Source organism: Thalia democratica, chromosome 8 (assembly GCF_965202585.1).
Source record: "Thalia democratica chromosome 8, ktThaDemo2.hap1.1, whole genome shotgun sequence".
NCBI lineage: Eukaryota > Metazoa > Chordata > Thaliacea > Salpida > Salpidae > Thalia > Thalia democratica.
Window position 1 is genome coordinate 7,592,878 of NC_139172.1, and position 12,314 is coordinate 7,605,191.

Below are 12,314 nucleotides of genomic sequence, written 5' to 3' on the forward strand. Positions count from 1 at the left end.
ATTTGAGACACTATAATTCAACCTACATATAAACAAACTTTTTTGTTTAAGAAAAAGCATCAATCAAGAACTTGAATAAAAAGTTAGAATAACTCTAAAAAACTCAAAAATTACATAAAAACTTTTAGTCAGTATCACAATAAAATAATTTATACTTATATTTAAAATTAGAAAAGGCTTGCTTATTTTTTAATTTTGGTCAATAATAATGAAAATTTTTAGTAAAAAACTTTATGAACTTAATTTATTATGTTATTTATTATGATTTGTTTAAAGTTTTTGGTATTCTAGATGGTTTTGAATTAAATTTAGTATAAGTTATGAAATATTTAAATAAATTATAAAATATAAATAAACAGTTTGTAAGCTATGAGCCAAAAATAAAATTTAATTAAAAATATGTTTTCATCAAATTTTTTAACATGGATTAAGTTCAAACATGTTCATCTCACAAACCTATTGTTAAAAAGTATATAAATAAATTCAAAAAATATAAGTAAAAATAAATACTAAATACATACACTCAAAATATTGTTTTAATATCGTTGAACACTCAGGTTACTTTTTTTAAGTAAAGTTTAATGAATTACAGTGAACTCATGCAACAAAACAGTATACAATAAACTTTAATCTTCCTTGAAATCTAATTCTTCGTAAATTGGGTTTTTAAACCTTGTGGTTGCGTTTCTGTACAAGGGGTTTTGATTCTGTTGTAAATAATCGTAATCGGTAACAAGAATTTCTTTTATAAATATTTTTAGAATATAAAAACATTTCTTTTATAAATGTTTTTAGAATATAAAACAATCAAAAACTTTTTAGTTTTTTTATCAAAAAAATTGTCAAAACTTTAATATAAAGTAAAAATTTTTTTATTCAAAATTAGTGTTTTTACAACTTTAACTCTTAAATATTCTGTTGCCATAAATTCTCAAAAACAAAATTATTAGTTTAAGCACGTTTTAAAATATATAAAACAATAAATATAAAAATATAAAGTCTTACAAACTTTGACAATTACATTTCAAGTTTGTATGACTTTATATTTTTCATTGGAAATAGTTAAGCATTAATTATATTTTTAATGCAAAATAAGTTTTTAAAATTCCAACGATGGTTAATAAAAAAAACTGTACCTGGGCCCATTTGTTCTTCTTACGTTCTTCTTCAAACAACAGAAATTCTCTTCTGTCCCTCAAGTAAGTGAGCAATTTAAATATAAGTAAGACAATTAATCCGGCCAAAATAATACCACCAGTCGTGTATAGAACAATAAACAATGGATTGAGAGGTTTTTTACAGTCTAAAAGAGAAATTTTGTTCAAGAATTTTTAAAAACGTAATAAGAAAACACTTTTAAGTTGCAAAAACTTCTTGTTTTACAAAGGCCAAAATAATTTGTTTTGATAAGTTAGTATAAAAAGTGTACAGTAGCTATTATCAAACTTAAAAAAACTATAACACAAAACAAGATTCGAAATATTTTTGAAGCAAAACAGATATAAAATGATTTTAAAACTAACCTCTGTCGTTATCATACTTAAGTATTTCTAAATAGAAGTCATCGTGAGTTGCGTCCCAGTTGATATTGTAACTGTACATGCACGGTAGATCTTCGAAGTAGTTTACACACTTTTGACTATACTCCAAGCTTTAACGCAAATAAATTCAAGTCATGTTGAATAATGTTTATAAAACTATTGTTGTACTCATTAATAAAGGTTTTTTAACAATTTTAAATCACTTATTTAGTTATTTCAGTTTAATAAATCTTTAAGTTTTTGAGTTTAAGATATATACCTGCTTCAATATTTATCATTTTTTACTTTTTTTTTTGTTTATATTTTTGTCTGTAAAGTAAACAAAAAAAAATTAACTTTATTAAAAATAAGTTATTAAAAATATTTTTTTACAAAAAATTAAAACTCTCAAGAGTATAAAAAACGCATTCAACATAAACATCAAGAAATTAAAAGTTAAAGTTAGAAAAAAGTAATTCGTAAAGAACATAAACTTTATCAGTTTGTCTATCTAAATACAACATACTGAGTTTAGTTATTTTTTTTAAGAAAATGCCACGTTCCAGGATTATACTGTTATATAGTACGTACTAAAAAAATCTTTAATTGTGCTCAAAAGTTTAAATAAGTTTCAAAAAGTTTAGTTTCTAAACATGGAAGATGTTTCACTTTAAACTACAATAAGGTAAAATTTGTTTGAACGACTCTATTCTAGGTTAGTTTTTATAAATTTTAACAACAACATCTTACTCGACTGATGAATAATAATGTTACAATTTAAATATAACAGTTATACTTACCATTATAAATTTACACATTCATTTGTTTTATCTAAATTCTTTAAAAATTGAGAACTAAAGATAAATACTCACATGATTTATTACATTTTTTTTTGATAAACAATTTAAATAATAAAAAAAAAAAAATTAGTATAAATTGCCTACTTTATTTGATTACATGAAACACAGTTCGGGTTATTTTTATTTGTTAGGCACTCATCTTTTGAACAATCTACAAAACTGTCAGTTATTCGATAGCCAACAGTTCCATTCGAGCACTTTGAATCACAGTTATGCAAGTCCTGGTAAACAGAAAATATGATAAATATTGTTGTTTTATAAAACAATCAATTATTTTAATAACTATTAAATACAATATATATGTAATTTAAGTCATTGTGATTTTATGTATGTCGCTGTAGCTTAATTGTCGGTCAGTGCTTTGTAAGCTCAATAACAAGTTTTTTTTGTGCTTTGTTTTCTTAAATTTTTACACTTTTAATTTTTACATTTAAACAAAATCTGCTTCCTTATTGTATCTAACTTTGATTTTTTTATAGTTTTAAATTTAATCATTACAAACATTTGATATATAAAACATACGTTATTTTAAGTTCCTGTGACTTTTAATGTCTTTACCGTAGTTAAATTTTATTGATTCACTAATTAATGGTGTTCATTTTTATATAAAATAGATTACATACTACTTTTTAAATTAAAGCGCTTTACTGCTTTCCGAAACATATAGACTAAATTAACTAACTTTGCAATACAAATTAAAAAGCTGTCTTAATCTTCATATACATCGTGACGTAATTATTCGATGTATTTTAATTAATCAAATTATTATTAAGTAACAAAAGTAAAATAAATTTGAACCAGTTGTTTCTTCCATTAAAGTAAGTGAATTGTTTATATTAAGATTTGTTGTTTTGTTGAGAATTTTAGTTTACTTTACTTAATTTAGACTTAATAACTACAAATATTATATAGTTTTATAACAGTCGGATTTAACATAAAGTACTTTACCTATTATTAACTATTAACCTGTAAAAATCTGTAAAAAAAATTTATCATATTTTAATTTTAATGAAAACATGTGTACACCTACTTTATTCTATTCTTACATTACAGTAATTATTTTTTTACAGAACCCAGTTGAAGTGTGTTGATTCGTTAACACACAGAAGCATATGTTGGTTTAATAAAGGAAGATTGCTGTACAATTTGTTTTTATTCATAACTAGATTATCATTGGTAATATAGAAACAAGAGAACATATTTTAATAGAAAATAAACGAACTTCATTTTCAGCTGTTGCTTTAGATAAGCACTCTGCACATGGTTGGAAAACTTTTGAGTCGCAGGAATAATCAACTTTCTTGCATGTTGGGTGTGCACACTCCTCGCAGTACATACCGTGGAAGTTTTCCTGTATAAAAGTTTTATTTAAATAAATAAAAATAGTGTTTTACAATTATAAAAAAAAAATCAGCGAAAGACACCAGAATTTCGTGTGCCATGAGACAAGCTCAAGCAAACATAAAATTTTGATCTCGAAAGCTTGCGGCTAAGTGATCAAAGTGTTATGATCAAAAATTGCTTTAAAAAATATAAACTGCGTTTTATTTTTTAATCAAAGTTCATTGATAGTTAATTTTCGTAGTTTTAAGGTCTTTGTGACACTTAAGTATACAAACACCGTTAACGGATTATACAAAAAAGTTTGAAAAAAAATTAATTAAAACATATTAAACAGCAAGGTTGTAAATTAAAACATAAAACAACTTGTAACTTACAAAACAGCTGCACTTATTACAACCACATTTTCCGTTTCCGCTGCAAACTTTCCCGTCTTTATTAGCTTTGCACAAGTTTTCGTGGCAAATGCAGGTCTTTTGAACTGGATGTTTCGTGTATCCTTTCTCACATACGCAGTTCTTATCGCCGTTGCAGTTTTTACATTTTCCGTGTTCTGTCAAAAATAATGCAAACATTTGAAAGCGAAACTAACTTCAACAATATACAAAAGACACTCAGAGCAAAATCTAAATATATTTCACGCTATTTTCATCAGTGGACACATAGTAATTAACAGAACATAAATTTAACTTATATGGTAGCAGTAGTAATCATCATAAACAAGTATTAATAACCTACAAAGTCAATTACACAAAATTAATCAAAATAATAATTATTAAAGCTGGTTAAATACAAACATATAAACACCAAAAAAAGCATTAAGTTATAAAGCAACACAATAGTCAAATAATTTTTGCCCAAATTGAAATTTTCAGCACAACTCTGATTGTTCACCAAATGTTCCGCAATAATAGATTCTTTTTATTGCAATCATAATTTTATAAAAAAAAGTATTTTTCTGTGTGTTATGTGTCGGTACAATAAAAGAAGGATTCTGTATAATTTGTTTTTATTATATATTCCAGTGAACTTGTTTAACTAGGATCTTTTGTTAACAAACACTTAAATTCATATTTTGAATAGTTATTTTATTATTCATGGGTCAAAATACCTCCACAAATACCATTCTTGGTACCAGGGCATCCCACATCCGAACACTGACAATGTTTTCCTGAAAATCCCGAGCTGCATTCACACACACCGCACTGACAGAATCCCGAGTTGCTGTTTTTATTGTATTTATAATTGCCTTGCTCACTTAAAGTTAGTTCGTTTTTAAAAAGGTAACATTGTTTTTTTTAACTTTTAATTATAGTTACTGTTTACATTCTGGTTTTTAAATTTATTAATACATATAATGACTAATAACTTATATATCATATAATTACTTAATACACTATAAAAATTTAAGCACAAACGTATAATCAGTTTTTTATTACCTGCACATTTTATTTGTCTGTTTATTAATGCACTGGTCAGAGCTCAATGTTGTGTTCGATTTAACTTCACATTGGCAACTCTTTCCAGAATAACCTGAATTGCAATCACACATTCCGCACTGTTATTGAATAATATAAATATAAAAAAATAAATTTACAAACAAATATTTTTAACAATAAAATATAAAAGATTTGCTTAAAAACTATTACAAAAGACCAACCATTAAAGTACCCTGGTTATTGCACACTTTTTCTTTTACCACCGTGTTTTCACAATCACATGAGCACAGATACTCTGAAAACATTAGTTTTTAAGAAGCTTTAGTTTCTTATCAATCTAGTAAACATACGCATGTATTTAATTTCACAATACAAATAGTTTATTTCGAATAGGTAAATATAGGCCAGAAATAAAAGTTATTCTTCACAAAATTTTACTTTTCAAATAAAAAGTTTCTACAATAATCAAATTTATAACACTTTTTTCTTCTTTTTTTATTAATTGTTGATAAAATAGTGTTGCTATTATAACTATAAAGTTTTTATTGTAACAGAAAAATTAACTCATTTAAGTTTTTTTATTACCATTGTATAGATGTTTAAGCTATTTACCAAGATTTATAATTCAAAAAACTTTGCCTAACTAGTTTACGCTAACAAAATAAAAAGATTTCAGTTTGACGTTATTAAATATATAAAATCTAGATAAAACCAAATTGGAAAATAATCAAGTTTGATATTGTATTAAAACCTTTAGTAACATGTAAAATTAAGAAATAAAGTTAAAATCCTTATTAGCAAAGAGTAAATAGTTATTCAATTCTAAAATTATTCTTTTCAATTTCTATTCTAATTTTTTTTTTAATTATTCTTAATTTGAAGGTAGTTTGAAAATAAAAACAATGTTTAGATGGTCATCTATAAGTATTACACTTACCAAAGCTGAGTTTAGTTGTTTCAAACTGAGTAGCTAGATTAAAACTTTCAATTTGAGTTGAACCTTTCTTTTTGCACTCTCCAGCTTTGATCGACACACCAATTTCGACCTTCAATTAGAAGTTCTTAAGTTATATTTACAAGCTCAGCTATGAAATAAATAAATCTAATAACTGAGTTTAGCTTTCAATATGTTCTTAAAAAAAAACCGATATTGTTTTAAACTTTATTTAAATAGTATAAACTACTATTATAAAAGTCTTAAATCATCAAAAATGTTGCACAAATTATAACAAAGCTTTTAAATATACTTCATAAAATTTTCGTAATTACATCGTTAAGCTTAAATTTTATCTATACTTAAAGTATAACAAAGATAGTTTACTTTATCGTTTAGTCCGACTTTATCACACGTTGTTCCATCCTTCCAGCCTTGGTTAGGACACTTTATTTTTTTATTAACTACTTTCAAGTTTTCAGGCACATTTGGTAAGCTTAATGAAAACTTTCCTTTTAACTCCTAAAATAAGTTTATGCTTTTTATGTATTTAACTAAATAAGTAAAAACATCAACTTCAAAACAGACAAAATTAGTTTCTAAACCTTTTTTTTTTATAAAACAACCTTGTAAGCTTCTTTAAGAATTTGGATAATGTTGCTAGAGTTCCTCGTTATTTTCTTTGCAACTGCGTTGTCGAAATTTGTAACTAAGTCCTGAAATTTTTAAGTATATAATTTTGAACTATTTTTATACACATTCTAATAAATATATTTTTGATTAAAAATAAAAATAATGTACACATACAACATAGTAACCTCGTATAACTCAATAACATCATCTGTAACAGCAAATATCGGGTGAATTTTGTTATCAACAAACACTTGCTTGAGTTGCCCCACAGAAGGGTAGTCCTGCACTTTTGATTTCGTGTAGAGAATATCATTTTTCAAATATTTGTTTGTGTGGTCCTTGAAATTTTGAACAATTTTTTCTATAAACCACGTTATATCACGTAAAACGTTTATTTAAAAGACTATTTTGATAGTGAAATAAGATTTACTTTTGTTTTAGTTAGAGTACTAAGCCATGTCATTAAGTATATGTTCTTTAATTTTTAAAAGCTTATTAATATTTCAAAACAAAATATACCACAAAGAAAAAAATTATAGAAGTTTTAAATTTTAATTTCAAATATTTTCTGACTGAGCATATAAACTCAAAACATAACTAAACAATATATATAACAAAAAAATAATAATTTAAGCAAAAATACCGTTCCAAGGTGGCACTTCATGTCGTTTGGCACAAGTATGGCTGCAAGCTTTCCATCCATGGCAATATGGGGTGAGGCGTCTGTTGCGAACAAAACCATCCTCAGCGAGCCATCACGCCATCCTATTTGTTCCTGTGAAAATTATGACAGAATACTTTAAATAGTACTCTATTCGCAGTTTACAACAAAACTAAACTTCAACTAGTTAATTGTTACAGAATGTTTCTGCTTAAAATTTTGATAACATTGATTTAGCTAAGCCTTAAAAAGTTTAATATAATTAACATTTGTTCAAATTTTTGTTCAATAGTACAATAAATTTATCCTTGTTTCACCAAGACCGACCTGGCAAACAGATATTTGCATGAGAGCGTCGAACCCGCCCTCCGCAGAATCGATGTTGCCCGATATTCTGGTTTTGTTCACAGCGGCCTGGAACTTTTCGGCGTCATCCGTCAGCTTCAGCTGGTGCTTGAACTGGAAGACAGGCGCGCACTTTTTGCCCTCGCTAGCGCACGGATTTTGAAGGCTGTGTTGATTAATAGTTTACATAAAGATAAGTTTTTATCAAATTATATCAAACTAACTGTTTTTCCACAGTGCTTGTGAACGGCATCATTGGTTTGTCTACAAACGATCCGAATCCGAACTGAACATTTTTCGAAACGCTTTTGATGTTTGCTACTAGGTTTGCTCCAAAAGCCTGGAAGTTACATATATAATCGTATAAATTAATTTAATTACTTAAATAATACAAATCTCGATATTTAAAATTTACTTCTTAGGTAATATGGTTTCAAATTCAAATAAAAAAGCAACAAACTTGTTTTTTTTATATTTCTAATCAAATAAATCTGCCTGATAAAACTATGTTGAACAAGCAAATTTAAAAAAAAAAGACAAACATCTAATTCTAATTGAATATAAAATATCATTTTAACCGTAGATTTTAATGTTAGGAACTAAGTTGTAAAAATACAATCAACAAAGATAAAATCATAAAGTTTTAAAACTAAAGTTTACTCTAGGTAATTTTCTTCAGCAAGTACAATAAACACAATTTTTTTTTGCAATATATTAATGCTTGTAAAAAAAAAGTACATTATTATTAATTTTAAGTTGTTGGGTTGGATTTATAATGATACTAAAGATATAATCTTATTTATTAAGCTAGATTTAAAAGTTTTTTAAATGCACTATAACTTAAAAAGAATAAGTTAAAAAAAAACAAGTTTAACAGTTACTAAACATTTATTTATTTAAAAAAAATTTTTAATACTTTATATACATTAACAACTGAATAAGAACTATTAATTATTAGCAAAATGTTTTTCCCGGTATTAACTTAGCAACGTTAGAATCAGGCCCGTGTAATACTTTTGTTTTGAGAACAACTTGTGAAAAATAAATTAAAAACACTTTTTTATAACAAATACTTTTACATGTGTCCTTTATTTGACTTTCAGTACACAAAGTGCCTAACAAACAATTATTTAATACAGTTTTGATTCTAAATAATTTTTATCAGTTTTTTATAATAATGATTATACATATTTTTGTAATAAGCCCGCCAACGCAAACGTTTTTCTCGGGTAATTCTCGTTCACCGACTACAATTTTTGACTACCACTAATCTGAACTATTAACTTTTTCCACTAATTGTAAACAGCTCTCGGTTTAAGACTAATAAAAGTACAACAAAGAAACAATATTATAACCTTTAAAGTTTCCAAATCGTCCTTCATGGAGTATGAAAGATCCATCACGTAGTACAAGTCTAGAGGCAAATCTTTAGTCCGTGTGAAATTCACATTAACATGGTGAGTTTGTCCTACAAAATGATTACTGTTTTAACTTTTACCTTAATAAATAAAAGTTACGAAGTTTTTTATTCTGTAATGTTTTCTAAAAAATAAAAGATTGAAACTTGAAAGTAATTTAGTTTTTTTTTTAAGATGTTTTAATAGGTATATTTTAAAAGGTCTTTACATAAATCTTTTTTAAACTTTGATTTTTAAATTTTAACCTGCCCTAGTTTTTATGTCGATTTTTACTGGATCTAGTTGAGATTTAATTATTTGGTCTGCTCTTTTTACAATCGACGAGCTTTTAGGATTTTGAATGAATTCTTCTTTGCAATTTGTTTTTCTGGTAAATATTTACAAAGTTTAAGCTTTTCAAAAGTTTTGAATTAAAGTGAAAAAATATACTTTATAAAGATTAACAGTAAATGCATCTTACAAACTTTTTTATAAATCATAGCTGTAAATCACAGATTTTATATGAAAAAAATATTAAGGAAAAAGAATATTTTAGGTTTCATATCAATATTAAAAGATTAATCCAAGTATAAAAAAACATTAACATTTTATTTTATAGGTAAAATTTAATAATCAACAAGCGCTTAAAGTCAAAAAAAAATCGTGATTTAAGTTTTTTTACAAGTTTAAAAAAGTTCTTTAAAGTTAGAAAAGTTCTTTTAAAAAATTAAACTAAATAGATGTCAAAAAAAAGCAGCAAAATAAAATTTTAGTAACTGAGAGTTACTAAATTGCCAATATATAAAAATTTTTTTTTTATAATTTTAGTCTACTTTTATGACGAAAATACAAAGTATCTAGCATTTTCTCAATATAAAACTATTTAAACTGTAAAATATTTATTTATATCGTTTTTAATTCAATAATTAAGTCTAACTGTGTGTGTTGAAAGCATCTGTTAGCATCGGAAGCGTTGGGATCCGCACACCAAGAACAATTTGTTGAAGATATGCACTCTCCACATGACTTCATTGACCCGCATACATTTCCTTCAAAAAATAGTTTCGCTTAACATTTAATTTAGTTGTTAATAACTTATTCATTAAAAACAAGCTATTAATATGTTTTTAAACTTATATATGTGTATTGCTAGCAGTAAAAAGAAGAAAAGTAAGACTAAATTTACCTTGTTGTTTGAATCTTTTATTGTTATAAGTTTGTAAAAAGAACTTAACTAACTTTTTATCATGTTTACATATATTTATATAAAATTGTTCTAAATGTAACTTTCAAAATACGCTATAACATATTAAAAATTGATTTGTTAGTATTTTTTCAATTTAAAATTAAATAATACCTTCTACAAACGAATTAAGAAGCAGCTGGATTGTCCAAAAAAACAAAATTGTCTTTTTCAGGAACAACATTTCCGATAATATTTATATTTCTATCAGTTTTAAAACGAAGTTAGTTACTTTTAACAAGTTGGTTAGATGTTTGTTGTTTAAAATTTTAAAACCAAGATAATAAGATTTTTTGAAATATAATTATACACAATTTTTTCATTTTTTTCAGTTAAATTGTTCAATTCTTATACTTATAGTTCCAACTAGTTTAAAAAGTGTTAAGATCTTAAACTTAAATTTTTCTAAACTTGTTTGATTTCCTTCTTTATATTTTTAATAAAAAACTTTCTTTAGAATCAAAAATTAATTAGCAGTAAATATCTGATCTAAAAATAAAATCTGGTTATTGAAGTAATTTTATGACAATAATGAATATTTTAATTTAAAAATCTTATTAAAAAAAATCAAGCACCTCATAAAAAATATATTTAAACACCTGCACCTCTTTCATTATTTTCACAAACTATTATTTTCAAACGTGTTACTAAATGAATGTATTATTTATATTTGGCAAAATAAAAAAGTTTTAAAAATAAGTTATAATATCTCTAAGTTTTTTTGATATCAAAAACTTTTTTCATTTTGCTTATAAAAAAATTTAACATATCTTTAAAACTTTTAGTGGTTTTTTTTGAATATTTTTATACATATAACTACTGTTATTAAAAGGTAATAACTTTTAATCTTTAGTACTATTTTAACTTTTTTTTTTAATCTTTAGTACTTCTGTCTTTTTTTTATTATCAAAACAAAGTTAAAATTTATACTTAAAATAAACAAGGTCACAAGTTTAGAACATAACTGCGAACATTAGTTATTAAAACATTTTTTTTATCATTGACATCAAAAATAATATTTTTAATAAAAAACAAGGCTAAAAACAGTTTTTAAATACTCTAATTTAAATTATCACAAAAACATGTATACTATTTATTTAGTAAATAAACTAAATTCTAAAAACCTTTATACAAAATGTGGCTATTTTCAACACAGAAACATATTCTAAAGTTTTAATTACTTGTTTAGTTAAACTAAATCTATAAATAAAAATGTATAAAACAAAAACAAACTTTCTTTAAATAAATTTTTAAAACAAAACAAGACTTAATTTGTTCTGTAGTTACTTGTGCACTTGTATAACTTTATTTTAATTAAAGTTAATAAAATAAAGCAATAAAAATATTTTCTAAACATTTCTAATTTATAAAAATAAGCTGTAATTAAGCAATTTAATACTGTTTGAAAATACAAGTCTAAATAGTGATAGTAAGATTTTAAATTAAAACTAGTTTAGCACTTAACAGAACTAATCCTTATATGAACTAAACTTTTTACCAGCTTAATATGTCTTTACAGCTTATTCTTTTAAAACTAATTAAAATTTATAAATTACAATGAAAATAAATTGTTTCAAAAGCAAACAATCAAAATGTATGAAAAGTTCTATAAGGAAGCATAAACATAAAAAAGTCTTTTTGAAAAAGTAGTAAGCTTAACTTGTTAATAAAAAATTAAACATGTTTAAGTTTGTCCAAATACACTCTATATATTTCCTTGTAGTATTTACTAATATAACTTTCATGTATAGTCTATTTATATAGCTGATGCTATAAAATTATTTGCTAATATTTTAAAATCCGACTAAAATAAGTCTTTTTAATCGTATTTTTTTAGAGTTGGACTAAAAACTTTTATCGGATATAAAACTATCACTTTAAATAATTATAACTGTTAAAAAAATACAAGTCTTGCTATATAAAGTATGTAAATTACTATTT

General features: G+C 24.5%; 1 protein-coding gene across 1 annotated transcript; it reads right to left on the minus strand.

The window, feature by feature from the left end:
• Positions 1 to 626: 626 nt before the first annotated feature.
• On the minus strand, positions 627 to 10,162 carry LOC145842860 (integrin beta-2-like). Its single transcript, XM_082950338.1, has 19 exons — positions 10,068 to 10,162; positions 9,397 to 9,518; positions 9,089 to 9,201; positions 7,958 to 8,073; positions 7,716 to 7,899; positions 7,371 to 7,502; positions 6,913 to 7,065; positions 6,721 to 6,810; positions 6,482 to 6,616; positions 6,098 to 6,206; positions 5,382 to 5,455; positions 5,161 to 5,279; positions 4,833 to 4,945; positions 4,099 to 4,274; positions 3,603 to 3,731; positions 2,465 to 2,601; positions 1,524 to 1,651; positions 1,137 to 1,303; positions 627 to 707 (listed from the first exon to the last, which is right to left on the minus strand). Exons 1-19 carry the CDS (start codon positions 10,160 to 10,162, stop codon positions 627 to 629), a joined length of 2,373 nt encoding a protein of 790 aa, XP_082806464.1.
• Positions 10,163 to 12,314: the final 2,152 nt, after the last annotated feature.

Bases quoted from the DNA above. Each gene is read 5' to 3' on its own strand.
- LOC145842860 (XM_082950338.1), bottom strand. From the start codon at position 10,162: ATGAAGTCATGTGGAGAGTGCATATCTTCAACAAATTGTTCTTGGTGT. The intron at 7,503-7,715 runs GTCGGTCTTGGT...TAATTTTCACAG, and splicing joins TGCAAATATCTGTTTGCCAG to GAACAAATAGGATGGCGTGA. The intron at 6,811-6,912 runs GTTACTATGTTG...TAAAAATTTCAG, and splicing joins ATGTTATTGAGTTATACGAG to GACTTAGTTACAAATTTCGA.